A 19,472-nucleotide genomic window follows, 5' to 3' on the forward strand; every position below is an offset into this window, starting at 1 on the left:
AGGGAGTGTTTAGTTCAGGCTGTCTGGAACCGCCCCGGCACTCAGCTTGTAAATGCTTTGTCACAGTGAGTTTCACTGAGAGTCTGCTGGAGCTGGGGATTTGCATCACCTCAGCGATTCAGGCCAACAGCAACAATTCCTGCTCTGCTCCGGGGACATCTTCACACTGCCGCCAGCATGAAACTCTTTTCCTCCAGAAAATGCCTGATTCACAGAAACGCTGCCGCTTTCCTGCAGTTTGGTATTCGATTTCCAACCTTTCCTCTTTACTTCTCACCAGCTTGAAATTGGCCAATATTCTGATCGCTTTCAGTTCTGTTTTGCAGTCAGGTTGGGAGTTTAATTAAAGCCTTTTTTTTTGCCATTTGTTTATCTTTTAATTCTCATCATTGGAGAGGCCTTTTAATTCACAAAGGTTCTTGTTCCTCCATTAGCTGAGACTGGGATTGGAGACATCGAGAGATAGAGAGAGGAGGGAGAGTGCAGCCTGGACAGAATACAGCAGGTCAGTAACACTGGCTGGCTCAGTGTGGCAGGGTCTACAGTATTCCGGGACTGAGACTGACTGTGGGGTCTGTACCCAAAACAGTTCCTTATGGAGGGAAGTGAGAGGAATCTGTTGGCTTCTTATTTCCAAACCTTGCTCAGAGAGGGGTGTAGTCACTGATTGGCTCGGTGAGTATTTCCATTCACTGATCCGGCTTGTCATGTGTTTTTGCTCTGTTGTGCCTGGGTTAGTGTTGCCCAGAGTTAGGCGTTAACAGAGGAATCCAGCTATTATAATACTAATAATAAAAACAGAAAATGCTGGAAAAACTCAGCAGGTCTGGCAGCATCTGTGGGGAGAGAAAGAGAGTGAACATTTCCAGTCTGCATGACCCTTGTTCAGAGGAGTCCAGCTGCTCTCCTGAGGAGCTGGGTAAAAGAGATAAGTTCAAACAGCAGCAAGATTAGTAAATTGACATTCTGTCAAATTGTCAGTTACAACCAGTACACCAGGGACATCAATACTGTCTGCTCCAGAAATCTACCTCCGGTGTTCCCATCCCAGCCCACTGGAGTAATACTGGGAACTGGTGTTCCCATCCTAATCTACTGGATTTACACTGGTAACTGGTGTTCCCATTTCAATCCACTGGATTCACACTGGGAACTGGTGTTCCCATTTCAATCCACTGGATTCACACTGGCAACTGGTGTTCCCATTTCAATCCACTGGATTCACACTGGGAACTGGTGTTCCCATCCCAGCCCACTGAAGTTACACTGGAAGCTGATCTTCCCATCAAAATCCACTGGAGGTACTCCTCTCAGTGTATCGGGGAGGGAGGGAGAGGCAAGGGAAGCAAGCAGGGTTATTTGGATTTCCAAAAGACACTCAATAAGGTGCCACATAAAAGTTTACTACACAAGATAAGAGCTGGTGGTGTTGAGGGTGAGATATTGACACGGATAGAGGATTGGCTAACTAACAGGGAACAGAGAGTTGAGATAACTGAGTTATTTTCAGGTTGGTAAACAAAAGCTTGCAAAGCGACACAGCGATCAGTGCTGGGCCTCAACTATTTACAATTGATATCAATTTCGGAAGGATTCTCCTATTTTATGTACTGTGAAGGGACAGACTGTTTTGTAGCTAAATTTGTTGACAATACAGAGATAGGTAGGAAAGTAAGTTGTGCGGAGGACACAGAGGATGGAATTTAATGCCCTCCCCTATGGCGAGTTTGGTGACCAGGGTGGCATTTGATCAGGCAAAAGGGTGGCAGATGAGGAGCTCGGTGCCTACCGACAGAATGGGGTATTCACCCAGTGGTGGGCAGGGATTCACCATGTAGGAGGAAACTGTCAAGGTTATTTGCAGGCTCCTGGGAGGGTGGTGGAGGGTCTCTTGTTCAAAGGCACTGCAATGCCTGATTGAGGGGCCCAGCATTGGGAAGCTCAGAGCCACCCCACACCCCCTCCCCTGTGACTCCCACCCTGTGATCCCCTCCCCCTCCCCCCACCCCACAGCCTGTGGCCTGGGCCCCTTGGTTGGGCGTGTGACTGGCAGCAGCCACAGCCTCTGATTGGCTGACATCTGCTCCGGGGGTCCTTGATCCGGGGAAGGCACGTCATGCGGCAGGTATTCACAGAAAGAGACGACTCGGGGTTCTCACCGGCACTCTGACTGGCAGGTGAGACCCCTGTCACCTACACTGAATTCTGCCCATTGACTCAGCAGAGACAGGTTCAGTAAGTGCGGGGTAAGAAAACTGTCAGAGGCGGGGTATAATGTGGGGAAATGTGAGGTTGTCCACTTTGGCAGGAAGAATAGTAAAAAGGAAGAGAGAATATAGAATGCTGTGGTATAGAGGAATCTGGGTGTCCTTGTACATGAATCTCAAAATGTCCGTGTGCAGGTACAGTAAGTAATTAGGAAGGCAAATGGAATGTTGGCCTTTATTGCAAGGGGGACGGAGTATATAAGCAGGGACGTTTTACTGCAGCTGTACAGGAGCTTGGTGAGACCACATCTGGAATACTGTGTACAGATTTAGTCTCCTGACTTCAGGAAGGATACACTTACATTGGAAGCTGGTCAGAGAAGGTTCACTCGGCCTGGGATGAAGGGTGTTTGTCTTATGAGGAAAGGTTGAGCAGGTTGGGCCTATATCCATTGGAGTTTAGAAGAATGCGAGGTGATATTATTGAAACATAAGATTCTGAGGGGGCTCGACAGGGTGGATACTGAGAGGGTGTTTCCCCTCATGGATGAATTTAGAACTGGGGGAACACTTTCAAAATATGGATTTCCCATTTAAGATGGAGATGAGGAGGAATATTGATCTCTCAGTGGGTGGCTAGTGTTTCAAATTCTCTTCCTCGGAGAGCAGTGGAGGCCGGGTCATTGAATTATTCAAGGCTCAATTAGACAGATTTTTGAGAGTCAAGGGTGATGGGGACAGGCAGGAAAGTGGAGTTAAGACTGAGGTCAAATCAGTCATGATCATATTGAATGGTGCAGCAGGGCTCGATGGGCCGAATGACCTACTCCTGCTCCTGTTTCTTATGATCCTGTGACCTTAAGATGTGCAGTGCAGTCTGGAGGCGCTGTGACAGGTGAGTCATTGTTTTGGAGTAAGGTACATAACCTGGGGCTAAGAATGATGTTCACAAACCATGTACCTGTAGGAGATGTCATCCCAGCAGCCTGTTTGTTGGGAGCAGGATCTGAGGAGAGAGCAAAGGGGGAACTCAAACTTCCTCCCTAACTGCACTGTGGGTGTACCTACACCACACGGACTGCAGCGGCTCAGGAAGACAGCTCACCACCACCTTCCTGAGGGCATTCCTGGCCCAGCCAGCGACGCCCGCATCCCGAACAGCGATTGATTGATTACTGGGATGTGACATGTGAATTCCCAGGGATCTCAGATTTCCACAATATTTATTAGTGACTTGGATGAAAGCATGAATATGCCAGTTAGCTGGTGCCACCCTGTGGGGAGGCATAGAATTGGTGTGGATGAGAGCAGGATGTTACAAAGGGATAAAAGCAAAAAACTGCGGATGCTGGAAATCCAAAACAAAAACAAAAATACCTGGAAAAACTCAGCAGGTCTGGCAGCATCGGCGGAGAGGAACACAGTTAACGTTTCGAGTCCGAATGACCCTTCAACAGAACGGTTCTGTTGTCATTCGGACTCGAAACGTTAACTGTGTTCCTCTCCGCCGATGCTGCCAGACCTGCTGAGTTTTTCCAGCTATTTTTGTTTTTGCCACAAAGGGATATTGGCAGATTCAGTGAATGAGAAAAACTTTGTCAGATGGAGTTTAACTTGGAGAAGTGTGAGGTCATCCACTTGGGATTTTAGAAAGACAAATCGGAATCCTTTTGTAACTGTGACAGATCAGGGACTGCGGAAGAGATTTGCATGTCATTTTACAGAAAATATTAAAAACTAATGCACAGGTACAGGAAGTACAGCCTGTACAGAATGTTGGCCTTGACCTCACGGTGACTAGGCAATGCTTCAGTCCTCATGAGTATTGGTCAGATCTGGAGTAACTGTGTTCAGTCCTGGGCACTTCACCTCTGGAATGACATACTAGAGTCCCAGGGGATGCAGCGCAGATTCACCCGAATGGTACTGGGGATTGGAGGGTTAAATTATGGGGATAGGTTACAGAGATGAGGCTTCTATTTCCTTGAGTATAGAAGACGAAGTGATGATCCAATCAAGGTGTTTAAAATGATCAAAAAATTCAATAGGGGTAGATCAGAGAGAAACTATCCCCTCTGGTGTCCAGAACAAAGGGTTAAATGAAGAACACTGCTTCACATGAAGGGTAGTGGAAATCTGGAACTCTCCCCCAAACCCCAAAGGCTCTAGACGCTAGGGGGGTCAATTGAAATGTTTAAGATTGGGGTAGGTTTTTGTTGTTAAGGGACATGGAGTGAAGGTAGGAAGGTGGGGTTGAGACACAATCAAACAATGGTCTGATAAAGTGGTTGAACAAGCCCCTGGGACTGAATGGCCTCCTCATGTTGTTGTTGGGATAGAGGCTGAAATATTTTTTAACAAGGGGATCAGATCAGTATTTTAGAATAATATAAGAGAGTGTGGGAGGGGCAGCAAAGTGGGATTGGAGTCTACAGTCCAAACAGCCAGGACTGGCAAAGGCATGATGGGCCCCAAATGGCCTCTTTTCATGCCAGGAATTTTCCGAGACTTTGTGAAATGGTTTGCTGGACCTGGGGGAAGTGTGCGGGGTTCGGTCTACATCGAGTGGTGCTAAACCTGTCCCTTTCTCTCTCAGGTGGTCCAAATGGTTTGTGAAATGAAACTGAAGAATTCCCTTGGTGGGAATATGGCTGGCAGTGTCCTCGAGAGGCTTAGCACCATCACCATTAACCCTCAGCAGATTCTGGAGGATGTCCTGCCAAGGATCCCCAGCACCGTGAGTGAGACTGATGTCCCCAAACTCTTCCGGGAGCCTTACATCCATAGTGGCTACCGGCTGGTGGAACAGGATTGGAAATACTACCTGCTCAGTCTCTTCCAGCAACACAATGAGGCCCTCAACGTCTGGACTCACCTGCTGGCTGCCCTGGTGCTCCTGATCCGTTTCCGAGCATTCCTGGAGACAACCTCGTCATTCCCAACCGTCTACGGCTTACCGCTATGCTTCTTTGTCATTGCTTGCGTAACCTACCTGTCCTGCAGTGTCCTGGCCCATCTCTTCCAGTCTAAGTCTGAGCTGGCCCATTACTCCTTCTACTTCCTGGACTATGTTGGTGTGGGTGCCTATCAGTATGGCAGTGCCCTGGCACATTACTACTACTGCACAGAGCCTGAGTGGTACCAGGTGATTCGCCACTTCTTCCTGCCCACTGCTGCTCTCCTGGGCTGGCTCTCCTGCATGGGCTGCTGTTTCTCTAAGATCCACTTCCAGCGCCCTTACCCGATCAACCGCAAAGTCTGCCAGATGGTGCCCGCCTTTCTGGCCTACGTGCTGGACATCAGCCCCATTGTCCACCGGATTGCCGCCTGCTGGACCACGGGCTGCGCTGACCAGGCCATCTGGTACCACACCTGGCAGATTGTCCTGTTTGTCGTTGCGTCCGGCTTCTTCTCCTACCCCGTGCCAGAGAAGTATTTCCCGGGAAGCTTCGACATTGTGGGGCACGGCCACCAGATATTCCATGTCTTCCTGGCCCTCTGCACGCTGGCCCAGCTGGAGGCCGTGCTGTTGGACTACAGGAACCGGCGCGAGATGTTCTTTGCCCGGGGCGATAAGGACACTGTCTACGCTTCCTGCATTAACTTCATCCTGCTGCTCCTGTGCAGCAGCTTCTCAGCTCTCTACCTGCGGGGCATAGTTAGACGTAAGCTGGACAAGAAAGAGCACTGAGAGCCAATCCACGGGCTCTACCTTCACTCCTCGCTCTCTCTGACAAGCTGACTGATGTGCTCGAACAAAGTTCATGATTTTTTTTGAATATATGCGGATGGCTGGGCCTCTCACACTCCTCCTGGGTCTTTCTTTGTATTTCATTTCTGGGTGAAGTCCTGTGAAGGAGCCTGGGGTTGTGGGGGGGAGCGGTGTGGTGTATGAGGGGCTCTCTGCCTCACCGTGAGGGGGTGGTAGCTGCAGGATAAGAGGCTGATGATGATGATGATGCTGTTGGAGCCAGCTTGCTGAGCCACTGCCTTCAGGCCCGTCCGTTTGGTCAAACACAGGTGCCCAAACAAGGAAAAGATCCTTTGTGAAGCACAAGTGGGGTAAGGGAGGGGTTAGGAAACTGCTAGAAGATAGCATGACGGGCAGGATTAACAATTAATGGTCCCAGCTCGAGGAATAGAAACCACCATATATCCAAAAAGAGGCAAACAGTAAACTTTATATCTAACCCTGTGCTGTACCTGTCCTGGGAGTGTTTGATGGGACAGTGTAGAGGGAGCTTTACTCTGTATCTAACCCCGTGCTGTACCTGTCCTGGGAGTGTTTGATGGGGACAGTGTAGAGGGAGCTTTACTCTGTATTTAAGCCCGTGCTGTACCTGTCCTGGGAGTGGTTGATGGGGATGGTGTAGAGGGAGCTTTACTCTGTATCTAACCCTGTGCTGTACCTGTCCTGGGAGTGTTTGATGGTGACAGTGTAGAGGGAGCTTTACTCTGTATCTAACCCCGTGCTATACCTGTCCTGGGAGTGTTTGATGGGACAGTGTAGAGGGAGCTTTACTCTGTATCTAACCCCGTGCTGTACCTGTCCTGGGAGTGTTTGATGGGGGCAGTGTAGAGGGAGATTTACTCTGTATCTAACCCCGTGCTGTACCTGTCCTGGGAGTGTTTGATGGGGACAGTGTAGAGGGAGCTTTACTCTGTATTTAAGCCCGTGCTGTACCTGTCCTGGGAGTGTTTGATGGGGATGGTGTAGACGGAGCTTTACTCTGTATCTAACCCCGTGCTGTACCTGTGCTGGGAGTGTTTGATGGGGACAGTGTAGAGGGAGCTTTACTCTGTATCTAACCCCGTGCTGTACCTGTGCTGGGAGTGTTTGATGGGGACAGTGTAGAGGGAGCTTTACTCTGTATCTAACCCCGTGCTGTACCTGTGCTGGGAGTGTTTGATGGGGACAGTGTAGAGGGAGCTTTACTCTGTATCTAACCCCGTGCTGTACCTGTCCTGGGAGTGTTTGATGGGGATGAAGTAGAGGGAGCTTTACTCTGTATCTAACCCCGTGCTGTACCTGTGCTGGGAGTGTTTGATGGGGATGAAGTAGAGGGAGCTTTACTCTGTATCTAACCCCGTGTTGTACCTGTCCTGGGAATGTTGCTTGGCAGAAATCTGAACTGAAGTGTTTTTGAAATGAATGAGCTCTCTTTCTATGTACGTGTATAATTTAAAAACTGCTCAGAAAGAGGAATGAATGGCAGGGGAAGTTAATGTGAAATTCCCATTTCTCCTTTTAAGTTTAATTATGTCTGTATATCTTCAATTGAATGTTATTTTGTATAAACAGGCACTCCCTGTTTGCAACACCAGATGGCGGAGGTGTGCAGGATAACCATTGGGACTTTAATGAGCAGGAGAGGCTGAAGTCTAATGGAAACCATCGCTCTGCTTAAAAAAATATGATCTTCAATTCATTTTCATGTCTATACTGGTGAATTGGGGTTGGAGGAATATCGGGCAGAATTGAGCAATGGCGAGACCAGGGAGATGAAATAATAAAAACAAAAACAGAATTACCTGGAAAAACTCAGCAGGTCTGGCAGCATCGGCGGAGAAGAAAAGAGTTGACGTTTCGAGTCCTCATGACCCTTCAACAGAACTGAGTGAAGTTAGGAGGGGGGTGAAATATAAGCTGGTTTAAGGTGGGTCATGAGGACTCGAAACGTCAACTCTTTTCTTCTCCGCCGATGCTACCAGACCTGCTGAGTTTTTCCAGGTAATTCTGTTTTTGTTTTGGATTTCCAGCATCCGCAGTTTTTTGTTTTTATCTAGACGAAATAATAATATTGGTTCGTGATGCGGGGAGTTGCAGGGAGCTGAACAGCGTTGAATATATAGGAGGATGGATCAAAATTGGGGATTTTTTGCCCCATTATCTTTGAGCAGTGAGCAGTGTTCACTCTGAATCTCCACTCAAATCATTAGCAGTGTTCACCCAGACACTCAGCATAATTTCATCAAGAAACTGGGGCAATCACAGGGAAGGGGTTTAATAGCCATTTGTGCCGGTTTTCCCCATTTCTCTGAAGATTGTACCGATCTCCCACTAAAGTTACAGAAGAATAGTCATGTACTTCCACAGTTTTGGTTTGAATGTGCTCTTGGGGATTGGAGTGACACTCAGAGTCCATCCCCAGAAACTCAGTAAATTGTGACTGAAGTCAAGTGTATACCAGATCAGGCAGAGATCTCAGGATAACATCATACATGCATTTTAAGAATAATCTAGCACATTTTAATGTCTTAATAATCTGGCAATTAATGGACTATTCAGTTTAGTGTCACAGTTTGCAATGGTAGGATTTGAAACTTCTAATCTGGTTTATCAGCAATCTATCAGCAATCTATCAGCAATCTATCAGCAATCTGCTCCATGATTTGACACTGTTAACTTTGTTCAAATAGCTTAAAAGATGTTCCCTTTTTCTCACTTGTGTGTCTCTACATGCTATATAAATAAATAACATTATTTAATATAAATAAAGGCACCACACAAATATAAGTTGTTGCTGCAAATCCAGTAGCAATGGTCACTACTGGGAGTACAGTTGATGAAAGGGGACTATTGGAGGTTGAATGGGTGGGTAGGGGCAGTGATGAGCTGTGCCAGAAGTGACACTGATGTAATAATTTTGATTCTGTGGTTTCCTGTAGGGAGGATGTGAACTGTTGAAGAGTTTCTGCAGCAAATGAATGGAATCTTAAAAAAACTAAGAGTTGAGATATTGGAGATTGTTAGGACTTTGGAACGAGCAGAGCTGACCCCTTATCCTGAGGTGTGACTCCTAGTTCCAGACTCTCCAACCAGGAGAAACAGCCTTTTGATGTCTGTATTGTCAAGGCTTTAAGAATTGTGTGTGTTTCAATGAGATAACTCCTCATTCTCTAAACCCTCGAGAGTATAGGCCAATTCTATTTAATCTCTCTTTATAGGAAAATCTCCTTGTCCCAGGAATCATCGAGTGAACCATTGCTGCACTCCTTCTAAAGCAAGAGATCAAAGTTACATGCAACACTCCAAGTGTGGTGTCACCAAAGTCCTGTATACTTCCTTACTCTTGTATTCCAGCTCCCTTCTATTTACGTGTTGTACCTGGATGTTAACAAGGACACCCAAACCCCTCGGAACACCAGCATTCACTGGCCTCTCAATTTTAATCATTCTTCCTATTAATATGAATGATTTCACACTGCTCCACATTATGCACCATTACATTACATTAGGCACTTTACAATCATATGTGCATTGCTGGCTGGGCCAGCATTTACTGCCCATCCCTAGTTGCCCCTTGAGAAGGTGGTGGTGAGCTGCCTTCTTGAACCGCTGCAGTCCATGGGGTGTAGGTACACCCACAGTGCTGTTAGGGTGGGCATTCCTTTTAGATTTTTTTTTAGCAGTTTGATACAACTAAGAGGCTTGCTAGGTCACATCAGAGGGCATTTAAGAGTCAATATGTAGGCCAGACCAGGTAAGGATGGCAGATTTCCTCCTCTAAAGGACATTAGTGAACCAGATGGGTTTTTACAACTATAGACAATGGTTTCATTAGACTTTTAATTCCAGATTTTTTTTATTGAATTCAAATTCCACCATCTGCCTTGGTGAGATTTGAATCCAGATTCCCAGATCTCTGGTGACAATATCACTACGCCATCGCCTCCCTTAGCAGCCTTTTTACATGCTCCTCATAGCTTACAGAATCATAGAATGGTTACAGCACAGGAGGAGGCCATTCAGCCCATTGTGTTTGTGCTGGCTATTCAAAGGAGCAATTTACCTGGTGCCACTCCCTGGCCACCTCCCCATAGTCCTGCACATTCTTCCTTTATCAGATAATAGTTAATCCTCTTAAATGCCTCGACTGAACCTGCCTCCACCACACTCCCAGGCAGTACATTCCAGACCCTAACCACTCACGGTGTGAGAAAGGTTTCCCTCATGTTGACATTGCTTCTTTGGCCAATTACCTAGCTTTGTACCATCAGCAAGCTTGCATGCACTCGGTTCCCTTATCGAAACCATTGATATCGATTGTTAATAGCTGCGGCCCAAGAATTCACCTTTGCAGCCCTCCACTGGGATAGCCTGCCATCCTGAAAATGATTCCTGCTTTCTGTTTAGAGTCTTTTAAATCCTCAATCCATGCTAATGTATTTCCCCAATCTCATGAACCCTAATCTTACTGAGCAACCTATTTTGTAGCATCCTATCAAATGCCTTCTGAAAATCCAAACACACCGCGTCCATTGTTTCTCACTACCCTGTCTGCTAGTTGCATGGCCAGAAAAACTCTGCCAAGCATGATTTCCCTTTCATAAAACCCTGTTGACTCATCTCTGCTGCTATCTCTTTTAGAACTTGAGGATGTAGGCCAACAGGGTCAAGGGATCTGTTAGTATTTACTCCAACTCATTTCTCCAGTATTCTTTTTCTGCTAACATTAATTACTCTACCTCCCTCGCTCACAAGTGGGCTCCCCATGTTTCCTGACGCGTTCCTTGTGCTTTCTACTTTGAAGATAGACAAAAGATATTTGTTTAACATCTCTGCCATTTCCATTTTCCCCACTACTCTTGTCTCTGCATCAAAGAGACAAACCATTTCCTTTTTACATACTTCTCAAAGTTTTTACAATCTTTTTATTTTTCTTCCTAGTTCAGTCTCGTATTTTCTTTTCTTTTTTGATATCAGTTTCTTGGTCGTATCCTTTGCTGATTTTTTAAATCCCCCCAATTCTTAGATTCACACCTTTGTCAACATTTTAAGCCTCTTTCAATCTAATACTTTCCTTAAATTCCCTGTGGATGTATCATTTTTCTAGTGGAATTGTATTCCTGGAGAGAAAGTATATTTGTTAAGAATTGTGAATTATTTGTTTAAATGTTTTCTTGTCTACAATCGTAACTTTTAATCTATTTCCCCAAACCACCTCAACCAAGTCACTCCTCATATCCCCCCCGTGGTTGGCTTTTTTAAAGTGTAAAGTACTTTAGACTTACCCACAGAGTTCTCGTACTTAAGATGAAATTAAGTTTGTGATCACTCTTCCTTGAGTATCTTCTTCTTGAGGTCTCTGCCCAAAGGCAGGTCCAACCTATGCCCTCCACCACGGGCAGGGCAAGGAGGCAGGACCCAAACCCACCCCCAGCCAGAACAGGGATCGAACCCCCATGTTGTTGGCACCAATCTGGTCCACACCAGCTGTCAAGCCAACTGGCTTACCATGGAGTCTGAGTTGCTGTGGCAATATCCATTTTTACATGCGTGTTGCAGTCTGGAGCTATGGGCAGTGACGGTAGAGGCCCCAATTTTCTTTCCATCGCATGGCTGACCAGGAGCCTCTCCCACCCTTCCCACCTGCCATAGGTGGATTGGAAGGATTTACAGGTTGATAATCAACCTGCTGTCAAGTTATGAACACCCCTTCTTTGGGCAGCAGGTCCTGGAGTGCGACTTGAATCTGAAGCTTCTGCTCAGAGGCAGGAACACTGCCCACTGCACCACAAGACCTCCTTGGTATTCTCTACTGTAAGGCTACTAATTAACTCTGTTACACAATACTAGACCTAAAACAACCTGTATTCCTCATTGTCTCCTTAACATGTTGTTCTATGGTGGAAGAATCATTCAAAGTTGCACAATGTTCAGGGACACAGCTCCCAGATAGATATTTGAGAGTGAGGGTCAGAGTGACTGTTGGATGACAGTGGTGCCCATGGACCTTATTGTAACCCTGATGTATTGGATTGCCTCTAACAGTCTCTTCCACTGCAGGGGGAGGTGATGGTGTAATGGCATTGTCACTGGACCAGTATTCCAGAGACTCTGGGTAATGCTCTGGGGACCCGGGTTTGAATCAGGGCAGATGGTGGAATTTGAATTCAATAAAATCTGGAATTAATGCTGACCATGAAACTATTGTTGTAAAAACCCAAAACAAAAACAGAATTACCTGGAAAAACTCAGCAGGTCTGGCAGCATCAGCGGAGAAGAAAAGAGCTGACGTTTCGAGTCCTCACGACCCTTCAACAGAACTGAGTAAAGTTAGGAGAAAGGTGAAATATAAGCTGGTTTAAGGTGGGGGGGCGGGGGGAGAGAGAAGTGGAGGGCGGGGGGGGTGATTGTGGAGATAAGCAAGCAGTGATAGGAGCAGTTAATCAAAAGATGTCACAGACAAAAGGATCAATGAGGTGTTGAAGGTGGTGATATTATCTAAGAAAAGTGCTGATTAAGAATGGATGGCAGGACACTCAAGGTACAGCTCTAGTGGGGGTGGGGTGGAAAGACTAACAAGGTATTAGTTGTAGATTTAAAGATAATCTTTTGATTATCTGCTCCTATCACTGCTTGCTTGTCCCCACAACCACCCCACCCTCAACTTCTCTCTCCCCCCGCCCCCCACCTTAAACCAGCTTATATTTCACCCCTCTCCTAACTATACTTCAGTTCTGTTGAAGGGTCATGAGGACTCGAAACGTCAGCTCTTTTCTTCTCCGCCGATGCTGCCAGAGCTGCTGAGTTTTTCCAGGTAATTCTGTTTTTGTTTTGGATTTCCAGCATCCGCAGTAGCTTTTAGCTTTTTGTTTTTATCTCTGTTGTAAAAACCCATCTGGTTCATTAATGTCCTTTAGGGAAGGAAATCTGCTGTTCTTACCTGGTTTGGCCTACGTGACTCCAGACACACAGCAATGTGGCTGACTCTTGAATGCCCTCTAAGGAATAAAAAAAATTAAATATTAAGGGGCCCTGCCCTTCTCTCAATATTCAGTGCTCGTATGCCTGTCTCCCTGTCTGTAGACTCCTGCTCTGATATTCTTTCTGCTTTGAAACTTTTAGACTCTCCTTATGTCCCTGTGAAGCTTCTGGCGATGTCTTCCTACAGTAACACCGCTGTATAAACGCAAGTGGTCGAGAAATGTTTTCTACCATTTCTGCACAGGTTAAAGGTGGAACTAAAGTAAGGAGGAAGTGGTCAGCACTTCCACATGATTGCGCTGGAGGGGAAGTGACCTCAAATCTGGGCTAGTCCACCATTGAAAGGTTATTCATTTTTTATTCATTCTTGAGATGTGGGCTTCTCTGGCTGGGCCAGCATTTATTGCCAATCACTAATTGCCCTTGAGAAGGTGGGGGTGAACTGCCTTCTTGAATCGCTGCAGTCCATGTGGTGTAGGTACACCCACAGTGCTGTTAGGGAGTTCCAGGAATTTGACCCAGCGACAGTGAAGGAACGGCGATATATTTCCAAGTCAGGATGGTGAGTGGCTTGGAGGGGAATTTCCAGGTGGTGGTGTTCCTATCTATCTGCTGTCCTTGTCCTTCTAGATGGTTGTGGTCGTGGGTTTGGAAGGTGCTGTCTAAGGAGCCTTGGTGAATTCCTGCAGTGCATCTTGTAGATGGTACACACTGCTGCTACTGTGCGTCGGTGTTGGAGGGAGTGAATGTTTGTGGAAGGGGTGCCAATCAAGCGGGGCTGCTTTGTCCTGGATGATGTTGAACTTCCTGAGTGTTGTGGAAACTGTACTCATCCAGGCAAGTGGAGAGTTTTTCATCACACTCCTGACTTGTGCCTTGAAGATGGTGGACAGGCTTTGGGGGTCAGGAGGTGAGCTGGCCCAAAACTACTCGAATGGGACCTGATTCAGATTCAGCCCCACCACTCCACTCCTTCCCATTCCAGATTTTGCTCTTGAACTTGCAATCAGATTCTTGATTAAGGGGTGAGTGTGCTGACCTGTTGCCCTTCTGATTTTATATATTAATACCTGCAAGTCAAGTTTCCCCGATATGTAGTGGAGGTGGTAACAGTGATGGATTTGATATGACATGAAATTTCAGGTTGTGACTGTAACCCTGGGCCCAGGTACCAAGGTTGTATCTGCCAGGAGAAGGGATAACATCGCTTCATAACTCACACTTGGCTGATAGATGTAACTGTGGTTCAATGAGTGGATAACGAACAAACTGTCACTAAACTGTGCTACACCGAAATAAAGAATGTAAACAGTCCAGATATACAGCTCCTTTCTTATTTGATTTTTGAACATTGGTGGAAGTTATAGAAGTGACAAGAGTGAGAGCAAGAGTGACCATCACACTCTGACACCATAGGAGATGGACAGAGCCAGAGACTGACCAACACACTCTGATCCCATGAGAGACGGACAGAGTGAGAGACTGACCAACACACTCTGATCCCATGGGAGATGGACAGAGTGAGAGACTGACCAACACACTCTGATCCCATGGGAGATGGACAGAGCCAGAGACTGACCAACACACTCTGATCCCATGGGAGATGGACAGAGTGAGAGACTGACCAACACACTCTGATCCCATGGGAGATGGACAGAGTGAGAGACTGACCAACACACTCTGACACCAAAGGAGATGGACAGAGTGAGAGACTGACCAACACACTCTGATCCCATGAGAGATGGACAGAGTGAGAGACTGACCAACACACTCTGATCCCATGGGAGATGGACAGAGTGAGAGACTGACCAACACACTCTGATCCCATGAGAGATGGACAGAGTGAGAGACTGACCAACACACTCTGATCCCATGAGAGACAGACAGAGAGAGATTGACCAACACACTCTGATCCCATGAGAGATGGACAGAGTGAGAGACTGACCAACACACTCTGATCCCATGAGAGACAGACAGAGAGAGATTGACCAACACACTCTGATCCCATGAGAGACAGACAGAGAGAAACTGACCAACACACTCTGATCCCATGAGAGATGGACAGAGTGAGAGACTGACCAACACACTCTGATCCCATGAGAGACAGACAGAGAGAGATTGACCAACACACTCTGATCCCATGAGAGATGGACAGAGTGAGAGACTGACCAACACACTCTGATCCCATGAGAGACGGACAGAGTGAGAGACTGACCAACACACTCTGATCCCATGAGAGATGGACAGAGTGAGAGACTGACCAACACACTCTGATCCCATGAGAGACAGACAGAGAGAGATTGACCAACACACTCTGATCCCATGGGAGATGGACAGAGTGAGAGACTGACCAACACACTCTGATCCCATGGGAGATGGACAGAGTGAGAGACTGACCAACACACTCTGATCCCATGGGAGATGGACAGAGTGAGAGACTGACCAACACACTCTGATCCCATGGGAGATGGACAGAGTGAGAGACTGACCAACACACTCTGATCCCATGAGAGATGGACAGAGTGAGAGACTGACCAACACACTCTGATCCCATGAGAGACGGACAGAGTGAGAGACTGACCAACACACTCTGATCCCATGGGAGATGGACAGAGTGAGAGACTGACCAACACACTCTGATCCCATGAGAGACGGACAGAGTGAGAGACTGACCAACACACTCTGATCCCATGGGAGATGGACAGAGTGAGAGACTGACCAACACACTCTGATCCCATGAGAGACGGACAGAGTGAGAGACTGACCAACACACTCTGACACCAAAGGAGATGGACAGAGTGAGAGACTGACCAACACACTCTGATCCCATGAGAGATGGACAGAGTGAGAGCGACATTGAAACACTAGTGTATCATCATAGCAGACATGAATCAACCATTCAATTTGACCTTCTTCCTCCCAGTTACAATTTGAGAGATCGCAGTAACTCCTGCTTCCTACTTTCTGTTTAGCTCCCAATTTAACAAAAAGTGAGAAAGCCCAAAGCCCTCACTGCAAATTCTCTCTGATATAACCCACGCTGTAACAATCTCTGATTTAACCCTTTGTGTAACACTCTCGTACTGTCAACTATCTTCTCTAACTGCTGTTTCTTGCTATCTATTGCACTGGTACAGTTTGCTATATTTGACCTTGGCTGGTGTGTCTATCTTGAGTTTTTGATAATTTTTAAAATCCACATGACTACACATTCTTGAAGCCATAATTCCATCGTATGTTACAGTTGAATGAATCCAGCTTCTATCAAATACTAATTCATCACTAGGCAGGACCTGTGTGTACAATGTACAAAGCACTAATGGACGGCAACAGTTAATATTCAACACTTCCTTCACTTTAGCCAACACTGTATCAGGGTTGAAAGCATTATACTCTAAGCCAGCAGGTTGTGCATTCAAGTCCCCAATCTAGAGACTTGAGTCTGTAATCCTGGTTGTCACTTAAGGCTGAACTGAGGGAGTGCTGCACCATTGGAGGGTCAGTACTGAGGGAGCACTGCACTGTCAGAGGTCAGTACTGAGGGAGTGTTGCACTGTCAGAGGTCAGTACTGAGGGAGTGTTGCACTGTCAGAGGTCAGTACTGAGGGAGTGCTGCACTGTCGGAGGGTCAGAACTGAGGGAATGCTGCACTGTCAGAGGGTCAGTACTGAGGGAATGCTGCACCGTCAGAGGGTCAGTACTGAGGGAGTGCTGCACTGTCGGAGGGTCAGTACTGAGGGAATGCTGCACTGTCAGAGGGTCAGTACTGAGGGAATGCTGCACCGTCAGAGGGTCAGTACTGAGGGAGTGCTGCACTGTCGGAGGGTCAGTACTGAGGGAGTGCCGCACTGTCAGAGGGTCAGTACTGAGGGAGTGCCACACTGTCAGAGGGTCAGAACTGAGGGAATGCTGCACTGTCAGAGGGTCAGTACTGAGGGAATGCTGCACCGTCAGAGGGTCAGAACTGAGGGAGTGCTGCACTGTCAGAGGGTCAGAACTGAGGGAGTGCTGCACTGTCAGAGGGTTAGTACTGACGGAGTGCTGCACTGTTGGAGGGTCAATAATGAGGGAGTGCTGCACTGTCGGAGAGTCAGTACTAAGGCAATGCTGCAATGCTAGAGGTACAGTCTTTCAGATGAGATATCAAACTGAGGCCCCACCTGCCCTCAGGTGGATGTAAAAGATCCCATGGCATTATTTGGTGACTGAGACAATATTTCACCCAACTACAGAAAACAGACTGGGGCCCTGCCAACCCAGTGGAATCTGTTCCAGTCATGTATTTACTTGTGAAATCCTGAGTCAGGCAGCAGTCCCATTGAAAATGCATAAATGGTTCCTACAACTTAAACAGGAAGCTCCTCGCCAGTTTAGGAGGACAGTGAGTGGAGCGAGGGCAATACCTGCTTCCCTTAGTGTTGGGTGTACCAGCCACAGAGGATCTCCTGGGTAAGTCCTAGTTCATTTGCTGTGGGCTTGGGAGGAGCAGCAATGATCTGCTAGAGCCCATTAAACCAGGCCAACCTGATGTAAACTGCCCTCTATCCACCTGGAGGATGACCCTGCAGCTCACATGTTGGTCTGACACTCAAAATGGACTCAGCCTCCAAACAGCCTCTAACTAAAACTGATCACATTACCTGTCTATTCATCTCATTGCCATTTCTGGCACTGGCTTGACTTGGAACTACATTGTCGATCTTTCATAATCATTGACTTAAAAACCTGAAACTTACCCCCACACCCCCACCCCCACCCCACACCCCCACCCCACCCCACCCCACACCACCACCCCCACCCCACCACCCCACACCACCCCACCCCACACCCCCACCCCACCCCACACCCCCACCCCCACCCCACCCCACACCACCCCACACCACACCCCCACCCCACCCCACCCCACACCACCCCACACCCCCACCCCACCCCACACCCCACACCACCCCACACCCACCCCACCCCACACCACCCCACACCACCCCACACCCCCACCCCCACCCCCACACCACCCCACCCCACCCCACACCACCCCACACCCCCACCCCACCCCACCCCCCACCACCCCCCACCCACCCCACCCCACACCACCCCACACCACACCCCCACCCCACCACCCCACACCACCACCCCCACCCCACCCCACACCACCCCACACCCCCACCCCCACCCCACCCCACACCACCCCCACCACCACCACCCCCACCCCACCACCCCACACCACCACCCCCACCCCACCCCACACCACCCCACACCCCCACCCCACACCACCCCACACCCCCACCCCACACCACCCCACACCACCCCACACCCCCACCCCACCACCCCACACCACACCCCCACCCCACACCCCCACCCCACACCACCACCCCCCCCCCCACCACCCCACACCCCCACCCCACCCCACACCCCCACCCCACACCACCACCCCCACCCCACCACCCCACACCCCCACCCCACCCCACACCCCCACCCCACCCCACACCCCCACCCCACCACCCCCACACCACCCCACACCACACCCCCACCCCACACCACCCCACACCACCCCACACCACCCCACACCACCCCACACCACCACCCCCACCCCACCACCCCACACCACCCCACACCCCCACCCCACCACCCCACACCACCCCACCCCACCACCCCACACCACCCCACACCACCACCCCCACCCCACCACCCCCACACCACCCCACACCACCACCCCCCACCCCACCACCCCACACCACCCACACCACCCCACACCACCCCACACCACCCCACACCACCACCCCCACCCCACCACCCCACACCACACCCCCACCCCACACCACCCCACACCACCACCCCACACCACCCCACACCACCCCACACCCCACACCACCCCACACCACCCCACACCACCCCACACCACCACCCCCACCCCACCACCCCACACCACCACCCCCACCCCACCACCCCACACCACCCCACACCCCACACCACCCCACACCCCACACCACCCCACACCACCCCACACAACCCCACACCACCCCACAACCCACACCCCACCACCCCACACCACCCCACACCACCCCACAACCCCACACCACCCCACACCCCCACCCCACCACCCCACACCACCCCACACCACCCCACACCACCCCACAACCCCCACCCCACCACCCCACACCACCCAACACCACCCCACACCACCCCACACCCCACACCACCCCACACCCCCCACCCCACCACCCCACACCACCCCACACCACCCCACACCACCCCACACCACCCCACAACCCACACCCCACACCACCCCACAACCCACACCCCACACCACCCCACACCACCCCACACCACCCCACACCCCCCACCCCACCCCACACCCCCACCCCACCACCCCACACCACCCCACCACCCCACACCACCCTACACCACCCTACACCACCCCACACCACCCCACCACCACACACCACCCCACACCACCCCACACCACCCCACACCACCCCACACCACCCCACAACCCCACACCACCCCACACCACACCCCCACCCCACCACCCCACACCACCCCACACCACCCCACAA

General features: G+C 49.3%; 1 protein-coding gene across 1 annotated transcript; it reads left to right on the top strand.

Moving 5' to 3' along the window:
• The first annotated feature begins 4,839 nt into the window (after positions 1–4,839).
• Positions 4,840–5,898, top strand: LOC144678271 (membrane progestin receptor beta-like). Its single transcript, XM_078538116.1, has one exon. The coding sequence runs from the start codon at positions 4,855–4,857 to the stop codon at positions 5,896–5,898; it is 1,044 nt and encodes a 347-aa protein (XP_078394242.1). The 5' UTR covers positions 4,840–4,854.
• The last annotated feature ends 13,574 nt before the right edge of the window (positions 5,899–19,472 follow it).

The sequence above is a fragment of the Cetorhinus maximus genome, unplaced genomic scaffold, assembly GCF_964194155.1.
Source record: "Cetorhinus maximus unplaced genomic scaffold, sCetMax3.hap1.1 HAP1_SCAFFOLD_3934, whole genome shotgun sequence".
Lineage (NCBI taxonomy): Eukaryota > Metazoa > Chordata > Chondrichthyes > Lamniformes > Cetorhinidae > Cetorhinus > Cetorhinus maximus.

What these genes read in the sequence shown, in the direction of transcription:
- LOC144678271 (XM_078538116.1), top strand. Translation starts at nt 4,855, where the DNA reads ATGGCTGGCAGTGTCCTCGAGAGGCTTAGCACCATCACCATTAACCCT.